The 19,927-nt window shown below is 41.6% G+C and overlaps 1 protein-coding gene across 2 annotated transcripts; it reads left to right on the top strand.

Moving 5' to 3' along the window:
• The first annotated feature begins 867 nt into the window (after nt 1-867).
• Nucleotides 868-14,097, top strand: mob3a (MOB kinase activator 3A). 2 transcript variants are annotated; one of them, XM_058390487.1, is made up of 4 exons: nt 868-1,141; nt 7,269-7,807; nt 10,178-10,380; nt 13,699-14,097. In XM_058390487.1, exons 2-4 carry the CDS (start codon nt 7,390-7,392, stop codon nt 13,726-13,728), a joined length of 651 nt encoding a protein of 216 aa, XP_058246470.1. In that variant the 5' UTR covers nt 868-1,141; nt 7,269-7,389; the 3' UTR covers nt 13,729-14,097. The 2 variants fall into 2 exon arrangements, with proteins under 2 accessions (XP_058246470.1, XP_058246471.1); XM_058390488.1 differs by lacking the exon at nt 868-1,141 and adding an exon at nt 6,898-7,044.
• The last annotated feature ends 5,830 nt before the right edge of the window (nt 14,098-19,927 follow it).

Below are 19,927 nucleotides of genomic sequence, written 5' to 3'. Positions count from 1 at the left end.
TGAAATTCCCATTCCAGTCCCATGAGTTGTTTTTCCTTTTCCATTATAATCAGCTCCACTAATTTCCTCTGGGAAGCTTTCCACTAGATGTTACAGCGTGGCTGTGGAGATTAGTGATCCTTCAGAGTGCTCTACACAACTATTAGATAGCTAGCTAGATAGACAGACAGACAGACAGATAGATAGATAGATAGATAGATAGATAGATAGATAGATAGATAGATAGATAGATAGATAGATAGATAGATAGATAGATAGATTTTTCCTGCTTCAAACACATCAGCTTTGAGGACAAAATGTTCACTTGCTGCCTAATATATCCCACCCTCTAACAGGTCCCATGATGAAGAGATCATCAGTCTTATTCACGTCACCTCTCGGTGGTCATAATGTTATGCCTGTTGGATGTAGGTAGCTGAAATATATATGGGGTATGTTAGCTTAGTGGTTCAGAAGGTTGTGAGTTCGAATCCCAGGTCCACCAAGCTGCCATCACTGATGGGCCCCTGAGCAAGGCCCTTAACCCTCAATTGCTCATTTGTATGAAAAAATGAGATAAAATGTAAGTCGATCTGGATAAGGGCGTCTACCAAATACTAGAAATGTAAATGTAAGTAGAGCAAGTCAGCAGTACATCTATTGCTAAGTTATTAAACTGAAGGGTTAAGTTTCTTTTTTTCGTGTTTGAGAAACGTACAGTAAAGTCAAAACCCCTCTCTCGAGTCACATTGGCTCGATCCCAATTCCCTTTACATAAAAGTGCGTGTTTATACAGCGCTATTAACGCCCTATGTAGTGCACTCTGTTTCCACCAGGGAGCCATTTTGGGATGCAGTGTGTACAGTAGAGCTGCGTGACGTTGTCATGATGAGAGGAAGTGGACTTTGTTCACCAGGTTTACACGGAGGCGCTTGTTGCTCTCTTCAACAAACTGTAGGCTTCATCTCTCAACAGAAAAAGCTTCAGAACTGTCTATAAAGCGCGGCTGTGCTCATAAGGAACAACTCAGCTGGATTTATCGGGGTGCCAATAATGTAGCTTTAGGGGTTGGGGACCATTAGTTTTAGGTAAATTAGTTAATAGCGTCCAAAAAAAAAGCGGTAACATCAAAGCGGAAGTAGAAAGTATCCGCCGCTAATCGGTAAGTTTCTTTCAACTTCTATATACGGAAATGTCGCTTATTAACATCTTATTAACACACCGGGAGAAGTTTAAGCATTTATTTCTTTTTTTCCCTGATGAACATGGTTCTCGTGTTGGTTCTAAAAAGGAAAGGAAACGCCTTTTTTTTGTCAGAAAATGTCTGGTTTTATTTTTTTTTTCCACACCCGAAAATACCACACATATATAGGCGCGCGCGCGCATATACACGCGCACATGAGGGCACGCGCTGCTCAAATTCAGATCATAAAAGTGTTCAAAAAAATACTTCTTTGGACTTTCAAATTCTTTAAGCGTAATTAGAGATGATTTCAGAAGGTTTGGTGTGACACCCGTGGCGTGCAACAGGTAGTGGGTTGTTTTCCCTGAAGCTGCAGCAGAAACGCCCATGGTAATATTCATGTCAGGATTCAAACACAGCATTAAAATAGATGTTAGAAATCATGGTTGTTTTGACTAGCGGGGTAGATTTAGTCACAAAAGTGTTAAAAAGGTGTTCCTTAAAGCCCTTAATTCATCTCACTTTCATGTTTATTTCATAGAAATGTAAGTTTGTAGGTTATTTCGAAGCACACCTGGTATAACTGGTGAGTCAGCGCGTTAGCTTATTAAAGGTAATTAATATTTAATAATAAAGGTTGGGTTTTATAACACTACAGCAGGGTAGAGAAATGGAAAACACACACAGAGTGAGATTTTACAGACAAAAGACATCATGATGACTTTCTTGTCTTGCCTCAGTGACACACAGGAGAAGACAGGTGAAGACAATCAGTAACCGACCAATGACAGGACAGGGGGGCGGAGTCAGGAGCAAAACCCATTTAAAACAAATGCCGTGTCCTGATTTGCGGACATGTGCTACGTGCTAGAAGTACATACTCTTTTTTTTTTTTTGAAGACCAATGACAGGACAGGGGGCGGAGTCCGGAACAAAACGTAAAAGTAAAACAAATGTTGCGTCTCAATTTGTATACTCTTATATTGTGTTTTTGTGATGAAAAAGTACATTTTCTTCGTGTACTAGGATTTCTGCATACAGGAGCTCATGATTGGCTAGTGATCGTAGCATGATTGGCTAGTGATTGGATAGTGATCTTAGCATGATTGGCTAGTGATTGGCTAGTGATCTTAGCATGATTGGCTAGTGATCGTCTGCATACATGAGCTCATGATTGCCTAGTGATCTTACATGAGCTCATGATTGGCTACTGATCTTCGGCATACAGGAGCTCATGATAGGCTAGTGATCTTAGCATGATTGGCTAGTGATCTGCTGCTTACATAAGCTCATGATTGGCTAGCGATCTTCTCCATACATGAGTTCATGATTGGCTAGTGATCTGCATACATGAGCTCATGATTGGCTAGTGATCATCTGTATACATGAACTCATGATTGGCTAGTGATCATCTTTATACATGAACTCATGATTGGCTAGCGATCTTCTCCGTACATGAGCTCATGATTGGCTAGTGATCTGCATACATGAACTCATGATTGGCTAGTGATCATCTGTATATATAAACTCATGATTGGCTAGTGATCATCTGCTTACATGAGCTCATGATTGGCTAGTGATTGGCTAGTGATCTGCTTACATGAGCTCATGATTGGCTAGTGATCTGCTGCATACATGATGTCATGATTGGCATGAGTGTCTCTGTGATTGACAGGAGGGAGAGTACACCACCAGTGATCTCCAGATAATAAGGCGAGCGCTTATATTATTTATATTATTACTTCACTCAGGAGCCCCTGATAGTCCCAGGCATCCCAGACGTTCTTTCCCAGTTTCATCTTCGTAAGGATTTTTATAAATATTTCATAAAGCAGCATAAACCTGCAACCTCTGTCTGCTGGGACGTACTATCAACGTCACGTACAGGAAGAGAATGTTGTTGTCTGGTTGATGCACACCATCACCACAAACCATCTCCTCATCACATTTCAGCTCTCCTTCATTCATTATTCCGTGATACACTTTATATAATTAGATTCATTATTCCTTAATATTATAACATTTTTCCACATTCTATTTATGCTTCTCGAACATTGCGGAATCTGCACCTCCTAGCTGAAAACGAGTGAACTTTATAAATCTACCAGAAATACCAGACCATCCAGGGACCCCGGGATCATTCAATTAATTCAATTCCATGTTCAATTCCTGTGTTCCATGTTCTCTGTGTTCCACGTTCTCCATGTTCCATCTCCTCCTTGTTCCATCTTCTCCGTGTTCCATCTTCTTCGTGTTCCACCTTTGTGTTCCATCTTCTTCATGTTCCGTCTTCTCTGTGTAATGTGTTCCATCTTCTCCGTGTTCCATCTTCTTCGTGTTCCACCTGTGTTCCATCTTCTTCATGTTCCATCTTCTCTGTGTTCTGTGTTCCATCTTCTTCATGTTCCGTCTTCTCTGTGTAATGTGTTCCATCTTCTCCGTGTTCCATCTTCTTCGTGTTCCACCTGTGTTCCATCTTCTTCATGTTCCATCTTCTCTGTGTTCTGTGTTCCATCTTCTTCATGTTCCGTCTTCTCTGTGTTCTGTGTTCCATCTTCTTCATGTTCCGTCTTCTCTTTGTTCTGTGTTCCATCTTCTTCATGTTCCGTCTTCTCTGTGTTCTGTGTTCCATCTTCTTCATGTTCCGTCTTCTCTGTGTTCTGTGTTCCATCTTCTTCATGTTCCGTCTTCTCTGTGTTCTGTGTTCCATCTTCTTCATGTTCAGTCTTCTCTGTGTTCTGTGTTCCATCTTCTTCATGTTCAGTCTTCTCTGTGTTCTGTGTTCCATCTTCTTCATGTTCCGTCTTCTCTGTGTTCTGTGTTCCATCTTCTTCATGTTCCGTCTTCTCTTTGTTCTGTGTTCCATCTTCTTCATGTTCCGTCTTCTCTGTGTTCTGTGTTCCATCTTCTTCATGTTCCGTCTTCTCTGTGTTCTGTGTTCCATCTTCTTCATGTTCCGTCTTCTCTGTGTTCTGTGTTCCATCTTCTTCATGTTCCGTCTTCTCCGTGTTCCATCTTCTTCGTGTTCCACCTGTGTTCCATCTTCTTCATGTTCCATCTTCTCTGTGTTCTGTGTTCCATCGTCTTCATGTTCCGTCTTCTCTGTGTTCTGTGTTCCATCTTCTTCATGTTCCGTCTTCTCTGTGTTCTGTGTTCCATCTTCTCCGTGTTCCATCTTCTTCGTGTTCCACCTCTGTGTTCCATCTTCTTCATGTTCCATCTTCTCTGTGTTCTGTGTTCCATCTTCTTCACATTCCATGTTCTCAGTGTTTCATCTTCTCCATGTTTCATCTTCTCTGTGTTTTATATTCTCTATGTTCTGTGTTCCAACTTCTCCATGTCCTATCTTCTTCGTGTTCCATGTTCTCAGTGTTCCATCTTCTCCGTGTTCCATCTTCTTCGTGTTCCACCTCTGTGTTCCATCTTCTCTGTGTTCTGTGTTCCATCTTCTTCACATTCCATGTTCTCAGTGTTTCATCTTCTCCATGTTTCATCTTCTCTGTGTGCCATCTTCTTCGTGTTTCATGTTCTCAGTGTTCTATATTCTCCATGTACCATCTTCTCTGTGTTTTATATTCTCTATGTTCTGTGTTCCATGTTCTCAGTGTTGCATCTTCTCAGTGTTCTATAAGCGAACGTCTGAACCTATACAGACTTGAACGAGCGGGATTGTTGTGATGTCATTATTGGTATGATTATTGTGCAGTGTCTCTGATGAAGTTTTTGTCAAATTCGTATCGTGACACATTATTGCTGTATCACACCATCACTAACAACAAACGAATTCCCCCAGCACTCTGAGGTGCTGCTCGGGGTTAGTTCAGTAATTTCCCATCTGAGGTATTCTGGAAACAACACGAGTCTGAAACATGTGACGTTCAGAAGGTTGTGACTCCGCCTCTTCTTATTCTTTCATTTGAACGCCTCTTCCTTAATGCCAGTAGAGCCTTATTTTTACACATGGGAGCGGTTTGTAAGGGTTTCTCGCTCCATTGTGTCTGTATTACAATGCACATGGTGGGAATGCATCCTTGAGAGAAATGCAGAGCAGGAAAATATCTAGGAATAATTCAGCATCCCGGAAGATGAAGCCTAGGTGTGTGGTGAAAAAACATAAATCAATAAGATTTCATGATTAAACACACAATAGTGGTATTGTACACAGTGTTTAGTCTGCTTGAATCAAACCCATGTACACTATATTGCCAAAAGTTTTGCCTTTACGTGCACATGAATGTAATATGGAGTTGTCCCGCCCTTTGTCACTGTAACAGCTTCAGCTCTTCTGGGAAGGCTTCCCACAATGTAATGGGAATTTTTGACCATTCCTCTCTAGAAGTGCATTTGTGAGGTCAGGCACTGATGTTGGACAAGAAGGCCTGGCTCACAGTCTCCGCTCTAATTCATCCCAAAGGCGTTCTATGGGGTTGAGGTCATCCATGTCTTTATGGACCTTGCTTTGGTCACTGGTGTACAGTCATGTTGGAACAGGAAGGGGTCATCCCCAAACTGTTCCCACAAAGCTGGGGGCATGAAACTGCCCAAAATGTCTTGGTATGAAGCTGAAGCATTAAGAGTTCCTTTCATTGGAACTAAGGGGCCGAGCCCAACCCCTGAAAAACAACACCTAAACTGCATGATTTGGAGGGCTGTCCCAAAACTTTTGGCAATGTAGTGTATTTTCCCCTTTCAGTGAGGTTCTTTAGACAGGCGAGAACCCCAGGTCCGGGAGAGTCAGAGCTCTGTGGTCTCAGCCTGCTTCCGTGCAAAATCTATTGAGAAAGTGATTCAACTCTGAATCAGTCCAGCTGCAGGACGTGAATCAAACATGATCTGTGTGTTCATGGAGATTTGTAATGACAAAGAAAAAGAGGAAACAAACACAGGATGCAATACACGCAATATTTAACCGGCTTACATACTGTAGAATTATCTAGGAGTAAAAGTTTAATGACTCCATCTTCTCCGTGTTCACATCTTCTTCGTGTTCCATCTTCTCCATGTTCCATCTTCTCTGTTTCATATTTTCTATGTTCTGTGTTCCATGTTCTCAGTGTTCCATCTTCTCCATGTTCCATCTTCTCCCTGTTCCATGTTCTCTGTGTTTCATATTCTCTATGTTCTGTATTCCATGTTCTCAGTGTTCCATCTCGTGTTCCATATTCTCTGTGTTCCATCTTCTTCGTGTTCCATCTTTTTCCTGTTCCATGTTCTCTGTGTTCGATGTTCTCTGTGTTACATCTCCTCTGTGTTTTATATTCTTTATGTTCTGTGTTCCATCTTCTTCGTGATCCATGTTCTCAGTGTTCCATCTTCATTGTGTTTGACCTGTGAATTTTCAGCCCTACACACACCTCAGAAGCCCGAGAGCTTCTATTCGCTCTGATTTAAACTCGGCTGCTGATTACAGGTGTGATTACAGGTGACATTTTGTTTCACCATGAACAATCACAGGTTAGTCCTCTCTAATAGCTTTGAATGAAGCAGCGCTTGCATTGTTGTGTTCAGTTCTGCTTGGTTGACGTAGCAGTCTTTGTTTTAAATCTGGAACTTCTGTCGCTCTCAATTAGAATGTTTTTCAAAAGGTTCAAAGCTTTAAAGATCGCTTCTCTTTTGTACCGAGGCTACTCAAACTGAAGTGCGTTCGAAGTAGAAATGTCACTGGTCATTCTGGATGGGGTTTAAACTCAGAAAGTGGATTATATATCATTGTAATTACAGTTGGTCAGGTTAGTTTGTGACGTCCTTCATGTCTAACAGGTAGTGTGTTCCTTGTAAGAGTTTTAAAACTCGCCATGGAAATTCAACCTGCTTCACCTCAATGCATTAATTAGAATATTAAGCCATGCCTCTTAGGACAGTCCTCAGAAATGGTCGAAGTGGTGAGTTCAGATGATGTTAGATGCCTTTTTGTCATATTTCTGCCTCTTTTGGATGTTTCATATAAAAAAAATATTTAAATATTTCGCAAGATATTGTCTGCGACTGTTTTTCGTCTCTTCTTAATTCTTATTTGAACAACTGTCAAGTCAAATTCCTTCTAAGTGAAACTTATTCTGGTTATGTAATCCCTCTCTCTCTCTCTCTCTCTCTCTCGCTCTCTTAGAGAATTTCTCTCTGGATCTGCAAACCAGCTGCCATTGACTCGAGCTGCCTGGACCTTCCTGCCAGCGTTTGTTTTTATTCCTCCCTTGTCCTCTTTCAGTAAACCACACCGTCCCCTCGCCATGTCTCTGGCCCTGAAGCAAGTCTTCAACAAAGACAGAACATTCCGGCCCAAGCGCAAGTTCGAGCCAGGCACGCAGCGCTTCGAGCTGCACAAGAAGGCGCAGGCGTCGCTGAATGCAGGTCTGGACCTGAAGCTGGCCGTGCAGCTGCCTCACGGCGAGGACCTGAGCGACTGGGTGGCCGTGCACGTGGTGGACTTCTTCAACCGCATCAACCTGATCTACGGCACCATCAGCGAGTCGTGCACCGAGCAGACGTGCCCCGTCATGTCCGGAGGGCCCAAGTACGAGTACCGCTGGCAGGACGAGCACAAGTACAAGAAGCCCACGGCGCTTTCTGCCCCGAAGTACATGAGTCTGCTGATGGACTGGATCGAGGTACAGATCAACAACGAGCAGATCTTCCCCACTAATGTTGGTAAGAAAACCTCAAACACTTCATACTTATAGCACAGGCTGTAGAATTCTCGATTGGTGATGGTGTAAGACATACATGAGCTCATGATTGGCTAGTGGTCTTAGCATGATTGGCTGGTGATCTGCTGCATACATGAGCTCATGATTGGCTAGTGGTCTTAGCATGATTGGCTAGTGATCTTCTACATACATGAGCTCATGATTGGCTAGTGGTCTTAGCATGATTGGCTAGTGATCTTCTACATACATGAGCTCATGATTGGCTAGTGATCTTAGCATGATTGGCTAGTGAGTTAGATTTGTAATCGATGTTTAAACCCTCCTAAGCACCCTAGGCTTGTTTTTTAGGTACAGACCTGGGCGTGAACTTCTTTTTGCATTCAAATGACATACAAATATGCGAAGTAAGAAAGCCCAGTGACTCCCTGGACACACGTCGCAGGACAGAGTGTAATCACACAACGAATTACGTTTAAAAACACGATCACGTGCTGCTGATGAATATTATTTAATCAAAATGCCACACAGATAAAAAAGACGTTTCTTCTAAAGCAGGAGGTCAATCCACATGATTCAGGCTTTTTCCTCTCACCGTCTCGGTCTCGTTTGTCACCCTAAACCTGACGCCTCACCGCTCCTGCACTCATCCAAGCGTCACCTTTCAAATCAGGTGACGCAGCCTGGATTAGGATATAAATACACCTTTTCAAAACGCTGCCAAGCCCGAGAGAGCTTAATGGCGTAATTAAATCTTCATCAGTCTGCTATTTATAAAGTGCACAAAGACAGAGATATTTAGGAGAGGCAAAGAAAATATCATGATACTGTGATACACCAAGACGTCTTGTCCATTATAAGGACAGAGTAAAATGACCATATGATCTCAACATTGTGGTAGAAAAGTAACCAATTGCTTTCCTTAATTTGTTAGTTTTTTCTATATGTTAGACACAAATCTATACAATTACAGCGAGGACACTTAAACAAAACTCCAGCATGATTATTATATTCTGCTAATTATATTCTGCTAATTGAATCTAATATATATTTTATGTAAGATATTATATATAAATATATATATATATATATATATATATATATATATATACTGCAACAGATGTTGTATAATCAGGCATAACATTATGACCACCTGCCTAATATTGTGTTGGTCCCCCTTTTGCCCTGACCCTTCAAGGCATGGACTCCACTAGATTCCTGAAGGTGTGCTGTGGTATCTGGCACCAAGATGTTAGCAGCAGATCCTTTAAGTCCTCTAAGATGCTAGGTGCCCATGTAGGCCCTACCTAACGTACATGACTTAAAGGATACTTTTGATAGATACTGACCACTACAGACCGGGAACACCCCACAAGGGCTACAGTTTTGGAGATGCTCTGATGATTCGGCCCTTCGTCAAACTCGCTCAAACACTTGTCCATTTTTCCTGCTACTAACACATCAACTTTGAGGACAAAATGTTCACTTGCTGTCTAATACCAAAGCACCTTTGGTCTAGGAGGAACGTTGTTTCATTTCACTGTGTACTGCATCAGTTATATAGGGTTGAAGTGACAATAAAGCTCCTTTGACTTTGACATTTTTGACTTTTTAATATATCCCACCCACTAACAGGTGCCATGATGAGGAGATCATCAGTCTTATTCACTTCAGTACTCATAATGTTGTGCCTGATCTGTGTATATCAACACATTCTGACCAGTCAGAATCAAGAATTAATAATAAGCAGAATAAGGCTGTGTTGTGTTCAGTAACGTGACGTGGAATTTACAGAGCTAGTGATGCAATGTCACATCACACACTCCTGTGTATAAAATAATTGCTCATTTATAACATCAAGGTTTTTTTAGCCTTGAGTCTGGAGTGGCTTCAGCAGCGGGGATTTCTTACGTGTGGTTTTAATGCAGCTTGTGTGTGTGTGTGTTTGGGGGGGTGGAGGGTGGAGTGGTATGGGTGAGAGTCATGGTGAAGTCTGAAAACTGAGAGGAAGTTAGACCAAAATGGCAACCCGGAATCGCTCTGTGACAGCAGCTTTAATGGTGTCACTGTGTCTATAATGAACTGCAGCACCCCTGGAGCAGACAGGGTTAAGGGCCTTGCTCAGTTGCCCAGCAATGGTAGCTTGGCAGTAGCTGGGTTTGAACCCCAATCTTCCTATCAACAACCCAGTGCTTTAACCACTTGAGCTACCACTGCCCCTAAAATACCTACAATCTAGGTCAGCTCAACCTTAGGTATAACCTTAAACCTATGACCGCATGAGAGAAACGATCATCTAAATGCTAATATTCCAGTTATAATGTTTACCTAAAGCGTTTAAAAAGTAACATCACCATGTCTCTTCACCCCACAGGTACGCCCTTCCCTAAGAGCTTCATGCAGGTGGCGAAGAAGATCCTGTCGCGTCTGTTCCGTGTCTTTGTGCACGTCTACATCCACCACTTCGACCGCGTCACTCAGATGGGGGCAGAAGCGCACGTCAACACCTGTTACAAACATTTCTACTACTTCGTCACTGAATTCAACCTCATAGACCACAAGGAGCTGGAACCACTGGTCAGTGCTGTTGTGTGTGTGTGTGTGTTGTACAAACAGTATGAAAAAAATCTTAAGGTTCTAGATCACAGGTTTTCATCCCTTGAGAAGGAGAGTTCTTCAGCATTGGTTGAAAACCTGTGATCCAGGGTCATGGTTCAATCAGTTCCTTTATTTTGTATAGCGCTTGCTGAAATCTGGATGAAGTTTAGGTCGCTAATGAGCGAGCCAGAGGTGAATGCGGGCAAGGAAAATCTCCCGCAACCTCAAGAGGAACCCATGCTCTCTCGTCTAGAGTGATCTGAAATCAGCATCCTGGTGTAGGAGAGCAAAGACTAAGAGTCTTACTGAGTGTGTTGTCCTGGGTTGAGCACCAGACACGAGTCTTGATGATTACAGCAGCAGCTCTTAAGTAGCATCGAGACGAGAAGCTTGAGAATTGTTTTTTGGAAGCACGAATGTTTCGAGTGTTCATGTGGTTACACAGTGTACCAACACAGACGTGTGGGCGGAGCTACAAATGGTTCAGACGCTAAAGAGTCAAATCAGTGATATTTAATTTTTAAAAGGACAAGATACTACAGGAAACACCGTGGCAAAATTTCCTTCCTTCATGTCGTACCATAATAATACTTAGAAAGACACTTAAGGTGTTGCCTAGCAACCAGATAGGAACACCAACCTTCAATATATTCCCATTCATAATTTCCGTTTGCATCTACATGGGCGTCGAATAAAAGCTTAAAACAAAACCCTGACACTCTGCTTTTAGTGTAGACAGGAAATGATGTCACTATACCGCATCTTCCCGCTTTCACATGCACTGTTGTGTAACAGGAAGCAGACAGGTATTAGTAATCCTACTTTTTTAGAAAAAGGGGAAGGTTTGTTAACGGTTCATTTAAGGATTTTCGCTCCTACCTGAGCTACGTGTTTTAAGGGTTTCTTCAGATGGACAACTAAAGAGAGAAAGTTTTAAAGAGACACATAGAAAGTGTGTGTGTGTGTGTGGGAACATGTTTTTATATTTTGGTGGGAACCAATTGACCTTACAAGGAAAGGAATATGTGACAGTTTTGACCTTATGGGGAAATTTGGCTGGTCCCCGTGTGGAAAACTACTTTATTTATTTATTTATTTATTTATTTATTTATTTATTTATTTATTTAATCTTCAAAAGCTAAAAAATCCTTTCTGGTTCCTGAGGTTAAGGTTAGGGTTAAATTTACATAGCAGAGCTTTAATTATCTGAACTAATAATGATGTCCGGGGAAGGATAGTACACATAAGGATGGTGAGAAAAGTGTGTGTGTGTGTGTGTGATGAAGGCAGTGGAAAGTGTACACAGTGCGTGGAGGACGGTGTGTGTTATTTTGTGTGCATGCACATGTTTCCATTTACATATGTAAAAAGAGAAGTGAAGGGAGGAGAAGCAAAAGACAAAAAGACGCCTTGCCGTGACTAACCAGCCCGTTACGGGTGCCTCAGGGAGTTCCCAGTGCCAGCGTGATTCACAGGGTTTTCCACATCATCTCTCCTGGTCTCGGCCCATGACACTCAGAGAAAGGGTTCGTCCAAGAAAATGTCACAATCAAAAGACACGTGTGGTGTCAATTGGTTCGGTTTATTTTGCTTTTTGTTGTCGCTAAGAAGTAAGCAGCGCATACTCGCCCTGGACGTCAGTGAGTCCGGCATCTCTATGTGACGTGAGGAGACGTGGCAGTGTGCATGACGTCTTTACGCAAAGCTAAACTGGTAGCCATCAGCATTTGTTTGTAGTTAGATGCATAATCCTCAAAGCACTAGAGAAAAACATCTAGGGTTCATTTGTAGCCAGCTCTTTCCACTTGCAAAATGATAATGCTGTCGTTTATTTATTTATTTATCTTCTGAGAACACACTCAGTAGTGATTTCGATAACACAAACCTACAAGCACAAAATCGACAAGTTTTTGTCCTTGATATGTGCGCCATGTATATACCATATATCAGAGACATAAACACACCTCTTTCCCATCAAACTCCCAAAGATTTAAAAGATCAAGCGTGAAACTGCAAAATACACAAAAACCAAAAGTAAATGGACACATTCACGTACATAAGCATAGCAGACAGTAGGGCACCATATTGTTACACCATACTACATTTAACTCACAATCATACACATCAGTATCAAAGCATAGACATCATACACGCCATCAGATCAGGAATAACACTGTGAGCAGTGAGAGGTGAAGTGAATAAGATCTGCTCATCATGGCACCTGTTAGTGGGTGGGATATATTAGGCAGCAAGTGAACATTTTGTCCTCAAAGGTGATGTTAGAAGCAGGAAAAATGGGCAAGCGTGAGGATTTGAGCGAGTTTACAAGTCCAAATTGTGATGGCTAGACCACTGGATCAGAGCATCTCCAATACTGCAGCTGTTGTGGGGTGTTCGCGGTCTGCAGTGGTCAGTATCTATCAAAAGTATCCTTTATGTGCTGTAAGTCCTTTAAGTTCTGTAAGTTGTGAGGTGGTGACCATGGAGGCTCCAGCTCCTAACTTACACGATTTAAAGGATCTGCTGCTAACATCTTGATGCCAGATACCACAGCACACCTTCAGGGATCTAGTGGAGCCCATGCCTCGACAGGTCAGGGCTGTTTTGGCAGCAAAAGGGGGACTGATCGGTGTACATACACATATATAAGAGCAAGAACATAAAGCTGTATACTAACGATGCAAGCAAAACATAATCAACAATCCTCACTTACACAAACGCCCTAATTATATACAGAGAGATTTCCGCTTGATCATGACTGATGCCCTTACGTCACTTCCGGGAGAAAGTTAGAAAACTCAGAACGATCATCATGCCAATACCAACTGCAGCCACTAGATGGCGTTGGAAAATAACTAAAATAGGATTGTAACTACTGGATCTGTACTGCGCATGCGCAGAAATGTGTCTAATCGTTGTCTGACGAAACGCTTTACTGATCCTACAAATAATATAATGTTATAATGTGTTGTTAGCGGCAATTTTGCACATGCGCAGTACAAGTTGTGTTTCCAATACGGATCGAGTAGTGACAAATATAATTCTGTCATTTATTTATTTATATTATTTTATTTTTATTTTATTTTATTAAAACACACTCAGTAGTGATTTCTGTAACAAAAACCTACCAGTCCACAAGCACAAAGACAACAATATTACACGTATTGCATGTGCTTTCATTTTTGGATCAGATTTTTGTTTGTTTGTTTACATGATGGCAGCTTTCACAAGTTCATGAACAACAACATAACATCATTTTTTTTAATGCCTTCAATCGTCTGTTTCTCTCTCTAACAGAAAGAGATGACGTCACGGGTGTGTCACTGAACCGCCGCCTCGAGGCAGAACGTTCCGGAAAGGTCGGCGGAGCCGCACGTGCGCCCTATTTCAACGATTTAAATAAACGAACCAAAGTTTTCAAAGACTCTATTTTTATACACTTTTAAAGTACTGTAATATTCTATTTAGCGAGAAATATCCTTTTTAACAGCCCTAACTGCTCTCTCTTAAATGTGTAGAAACTTTTTGTTTGTAGAACGCAGTATTAGAAATACTTTTTTCTTTTTTTTTCGATTCCGAGTCATTTCTGTCATTGTAATTGTTTGCTGTTATTTTTTCCCTGTCTGAAGCATACAGATTATATTTGTTAATATTTATGTATGTGTTTGAGACATTAAACATTCTCTCCTTAACGTATTTACACTTCGTCGTTACTCCATTTGAAAATATAAAATATCTTGTTGTTGATCTTTCGGGTGCTCCCTACGTGTGTGAGGGTTCGCAACAACTTGGCGCAGGGTTTACGCCGGATGCCCTTCCTGACGCAACCCTCCCATGTTTATCTGGGCTTGGGACCGGGTAGTGTCTGGATGGATGAGGCAGGTCCAGAAAGAAGAAGTGGTTATGCTGGGAACTCGGAATACTGGGAGCTCAAGTTTAGGACATGTAGCTCGACAGAGAGAGAGAGAGAAAGATATTAGGTATGCTTGTGATCATGTGATGTTTAAAGACAATGTAGACTATGTGTGAAGTGCAGACAGGGACACTGGCAAGACAAGCTATGACGGTATAATTAAAAGGGAGAGCCAGAAGGTGACAGATATGTGACAGACAGGGCTTCCCGGGACATAAAGCGTCCAACCACTTCACAGTCAACAATAGAGCAAAGGAGCTTTGGGTAAAGTTCACATCAAACATCAGAAAATATCTCAGTGTGCTCAAGGAGTTGGGAGAACTGGGGCATGGTGGTTGGCATCAAATGTGCTGCTTTGAGAATTTTAGAAACTGCTGATTTCCTGGGGTTTTCACACATAACACTCAAATGGTGTGAAAAGCAAAAACATCCAGTAAGCAATGAGTCTGTGAGCAGAAACGTCCAGTTTAACAATGAGGTCAGAGGAGACCAGAGGCCAGGCTGAGAAAACATGTCTATAGTTACCACTCTAAACCACCGTGGTGAGCTGAAAAGCATCTCAGAATGCACAGCATGTCAGGGAGGTGGTCTACAACAGCAGAGTGGCTGACTGGACAGTTGTATGAATGAACATAAAGTGGTCAGTGAATGTAGATTAAAAGAAAAAAATCTTAAATAACATTGACAGCTGCCCTTAAAAGATTTGCACAGGTAACAATTTTACATTCAATTTTACATTCAAAATCAACATAACTGCATAAGCACCAATTATCAAAAAAATATGAATTAACATGTGAAATAATCCATTATGATAAATTACTGTTTTCTTGCTTGAACTCAACTAAGAAACGAATGAAAGGTGTTCCTGGTTTGCAGTGGGTGTGTTAGAACAGGTGAAAATACTAAAATGTGCAAGATCAAGGGTTCCACAGGTCCAGTAAACTGAACATACTGAATGTGTTGAAATATACATTGGGATATATCTGGTGCAGCAATTTGTATGCAAATTTTCAGGACTGCATTTCATGATGAAGTAATATCGGCAAGAATCAAGGGGAAGGTGTATGGTTTAGAGGCGGTGTCACTGAGGAAGAGACAGGAGTCAGAGCTGGAGGTAGCAGAGCTGAAGAGGGACATGGTTGGACAGGATTAGGAACGAGTACATCAGAGGGACAGCTCATGTTGGATGTTTGGGGGACAAAGTCAGGGAGAGGCCAGATTGAGATGGTTTGGACATGTTCAGAGGAGGGGGACTGAGTATATTGGTAGGAGAATGTTGGACATGGAACTGCCAGGCAGGATGATTCACTGTGGCCACTCCTGAAGGGAAAAGCCCAAAGAAGAAGAAGAAGAATTTCGTGAGGAAGTGCCATAGCCAAAGTGCTTAATATTGTGCCTATTGTTCTATCTTATTAGCACAACTAGGACTTACAGTAATTGTTAGTAATAATTTAGAAATTAACAACAGAGCACACACAGTTGCATTATCCACCAGGTGGCACTACGAGCACTGAAAAACCATATCATTAACCCTGACTGTGAAATATAGAGGTCTTTATTTCACTCAAACAATTTAGAAATGATTTATTTCTTTTTTTTACCCAAATCTATTTTACAGCCCATTTGAGAAACGAGCCTAAATGTCGTCCCGTCTGTTGGTGCACTAAATCCTGCATGACAAACTAAAGCATTTTAATGACAAATGTGTGTGAAATGTTCTGTTCTGTTCTGTTCCTTGGGGGCAGGAAGCTTGCGGAACAAACGCTGGAATGCCAAATGGAGAAAGAAAACCAACTAAATATAACTGAGGCTCATCAATCGAGGCGTTTCAAGTGGAAGCTTTACATGCTCGTTTGTCAGAATTGCGTCATTCCTTAGAATGGGGTTAGGTTACTAGCCTTGTTCCAGCGAATTCTAGCATATTCTACAGGAGTCCGTGGCGGCTCAGTGGGTTACTAAGAGGAAGATCATGTTGCCAGTGCCACCTTTGAGTAAAACTCTCTCTTTCTACGTTTGAAAAAAAAGAATTTTCTTTATATTTGTATGATTCTTCTTCCAAAAACAAAAGTTAAAACTGGAGGTTTGGCTGCACTGACCATCGTTTTCATTCCACTTCTCGGTCTGTTGGTTAGCAAAAGTGTTTACTGGGAAAAATGTACTTTCAGGAAGTAAAAACTGTCACCTCTTTTCTACACCATCCATCAACGGAAAGGATTCTTGGACCAGTGTCAACACAACACCGGTGTATAGAAAGTGAGACTTAAGAAAGCTAGGTCAGGGGTTATCAAACCTTTTGTAACCACCTTTTGTTAACACACACACTCTCTTTCAGTAAGCGCTTTATCCTGATCTGGGTCAGATAGAAACCCGGCGCTCAGGATCAAACCCTGGACCCTGGGTCTATGAGGCACCAGTAATCTTGAGCGGAGCTGCAGTGGTTCTGGAGACTATCTCAGTGAGATGTGAGAACATACCCTGCATTGTGGGGGCACACACACACACACTGAGCAACAATTTAGCATAGTCAAGCCACTTACCATGATATTTCTGAGAATAGGGAGGAAACTGGAAAACATTGGAAACTTTGCTCAGACACTAGCCCAAGCTCAGGATCGAACCACAATAATATTTTGTCTTCTTCTTGGAGCCGTAAAGCTTTTTTTAACACCTGCACTTTCTGCACATAAAACACGTAACACCGAAGATGGCATTATTTTTAACTCGGATAATGGTGTAACTAAATCACAGTGAAAGATCACAGACCCTCTGGCAGTGCTTCACGGGATCCTCCTGGGGGGTCCCTAAACAGCACGTTTGGAAACCACTACCCTAGAGCAATGTTCTCACCCCTCCATGATGCATTGCCAGGAGGTGCTTGCTTTTAAAGTTCCAGTCGTGGAAACCGCAAGGCACAATAGCATGAATATATCACAAACATCACAGTAAGTATTTATTATTGGGTTCTTATAGCTGTTAGCTGGCTTGACTGACCACTTAAATGGAACGGTTTTAATCCAACCCTCAACACAAGTGGCCCTAAATACACAATATGGCCAAAAGTATGTGGTCACATGACCGTCATAACCCATGTGTGCAAATTTGGAAGCACGCAATTGTAAAGGACGTCTTTGCATATGTAGACACCAGAACTAAGCTTCACAGACTAGTCCCAGCATGCTAATGCACCTTTGCATGAAATCGACGACATGTTTTGCTGAAAGGTTGGAGTGGAAGAACTCGAGTATCCTGCACCGCCTCTCCCCGAGTCCTGACCTTAACCCCAATGAGCTGACTCGGAATGCGTCGAAAAGAAAAGCCGAACACTGCCCAAGGCCCTTTTTGTTCAACATAAGCGTCTAACCTCACTAACGCTATTGTCAAATGCGCACAAATCCACAACCACGCTCCAAAGACTAGCAGATAGACTTTAGAGATGAGTGCCGGTTATTATAAGGAGGGGAATTAACTCGATTTGATGGTGTATTAATTCCTGTGGTCTTCGAAAGAGCACATTCGGTGGTAATGGTCAGTCGTCCTCATACTTTTGGTCACGTAGTGTTTATTATTCAACTTGTGTTGATGCAAAGCTCTATGGCAACTTTATTAGTTTATACACATCGAAATAAGGAGTCTATTAAATCACATTTTGGCTCAAATGTCCAGTACATGTTTAGTTTATTGGCCATTTAGTACCTGGAGTTGACCTGGGGGATTGTTCTGCGGCCTACAGAAACTCGACCCGTAATGGCCGACATGGTTTTCTGCGCGTGCTAGGATTTAAATTTAAACTCGGAGCTGAGCCGTTAAACGAACAACTGTTTTGTTTGTTTGTTTGTTTGAACCTTTTTATTGTAAATTAAGTGAGGGGGAAAATGTTAGTCTTTCATTCAGTTCAATGATATTTACCACCTATTTTATAAAACACTGGTTCAGAAAAACTGTTAGATTTTAAACTGAAGTGATTTAACTAGCATGCTAATCATCGGCAGACTTCGGAAGATAAACGAGAATACAAGATATTTATTTATAAAAGAAATTTACAATTCATAGAATGAATTGAAAAGTGAACATGCAATGATTTGCATGAAAAACAAAAACAAAGAAAGAAACACACAGCAAGTTCGCGTCCCAACAACAAACAGCTTACTTCCGGGTCCAGTTAAGAGAAACTTTTTAATCACAATAAAATTATTAAGCTGTTCTTTTGTGTCCTTAGTCTAATATAAAACACGGTTATAAACCTCTCGTGTCCAGTCCGTGTGTTACGTGCAGAATGTGAAACAGTACGTCCTTTTCCTCCATTCTTTCTTGTTCATGTGTGTTGCCAAATCCACCGTTTATCCCCAATCCGCAGCAATTGTCTCCCCTAGTGGTGTATTTCCCGTTCATTAAATTAAATCAGTAAGTGGATTAAAAAAACAGTAATTAATACACATACATGAGCTTTGTTTATGCTTAAACGTCTCTGTTTACATAAAAAAAAATTCAGTTTGTCTTCTATCCAGATTTAACCTTGATAAGATTTTAACCCTACCGACATTCTACTCAGGTTAAAATCCCGTCTGTATTTGTGTCTAGTGTTAATAAAAAAATCAGGTCCTGGCAGCTCTTTCACCAGCATCCACCTTTTCTTTTGCTTTATGCAAGATTTCACAGCAATCAAACAGCGCTAGAGACATATCGACTGGACCCGTGTCTCACACAGAGACGGTTTATGGTCTGGTTGTTTGGTCCACACAACCGGGTGCTGTGTTTGCCCCTGTGCAAGCTACCTGCATCAGGGTTCGAATCAAACATACTAACAATGCTGTGGGACGGGTTATGAAATTCCACTTCAGATGCAGCTCAGATTTCTGATCTGATTCAAGTGGGAACTTTTATACTTTAAATTTTTACACAGAGACATAATGCTTGTACTCAGTACGCCAAATACAAACAGGATCTAAGATATGTTAAATCCGTAAATACAGTAAAAGTTTCAAAGAATTACCTATAGGAAATACACTATATTCCCAAAGGTTTTGGGACACCCCTCCAAATCATTGAATTCAGGGGTTGGACTCGGCCCCTTAGTTCCAGTGAAAGGAACTCTTAATGCTTCAGCTTCATACCAGGACATTTTGGACAATTTCATGCTCCCAACTTTGTGGGAACAGTTTGGGGATGACCCCTTCCTGTTCCAACATGACTGTACACCAGTGCACAAAGCAAGGTCCATAAAGACATGGATGAGTGAGTTTGGTGTGGAGGAACTTGACTGACCTGCACAGAGTCCTGACCTCAACCCCATAGAACACCTTTGTGATGAATTAGAGCGGAGACTGTGAGCCAGACCTTCTCGTCCAACATCAGTGCTTGACCTCACAAATGCACTTCTAGAGGAATGGCGAAAAATTCCCATAAACACACTCCTTAACCTTGTGGAAAGCCTTCCCAGAAGAGTTGAAGCTGTGATAGTTGTAAAGAGCGGGACAACTCCATATTACGTTCATGGGCATGTACATGCAGACGTCCCAAAACTTTTGGCAATATAGTGTATAATAAAGGAGACAAAGCAATGAAACATGTCATATAAAAAAAATACTGGGTTAATGTCAAGCAAAACGCATATCT

Source organism: Hemibagrus wyckioides, linkage group LG05 (genome assembly GCF_019097595.1).
Source record: "Hemibagrus wyckioides isolate EC202008001 linkage group LG05, SWU_Hwy_1.0, whole genome shotgun sequence".
Classification (NCBI taxonomy): Eukaryota; Metazoa; Chordata; class Actinopteri; order Siluriformes; family Bagridae; genus Hemibagrus; species Hemibagrus wyckioides.
The sequence above is the reverse complement of the archived record's forward strand: the minus strand, read 5'-3'. Positions and strand labels throughout refer to the sequence as shown.

What these genes read in the sequence shown, in the direction of transcription:
- mob3a (XM_058390487.1), top strand. Translation starts at nt 7,390, where the DNA reads ATGTCTCTGGCCCTGAAGCAAGTCTTCAACAAAGACAGAACATTCCGG. An exon ending in GATCTTCCCCACTAATGTTG is followed by an intron (nt 7,808 to 10,177) that starts GTAAGAAAACCT and finishes TTCACCCCACAG; the next exon opens with GTACGCCCTTCCCTAAGAGC. An exon ending in ACAAGGAGCTGGAACCACTG is followed by an intron (nt 10,381 to 13,698) that starts GTCAGTGCTGTT and finishes TCTCTCTAACAG; the next exon opens with AAAGAGATGACGTCACGGGT.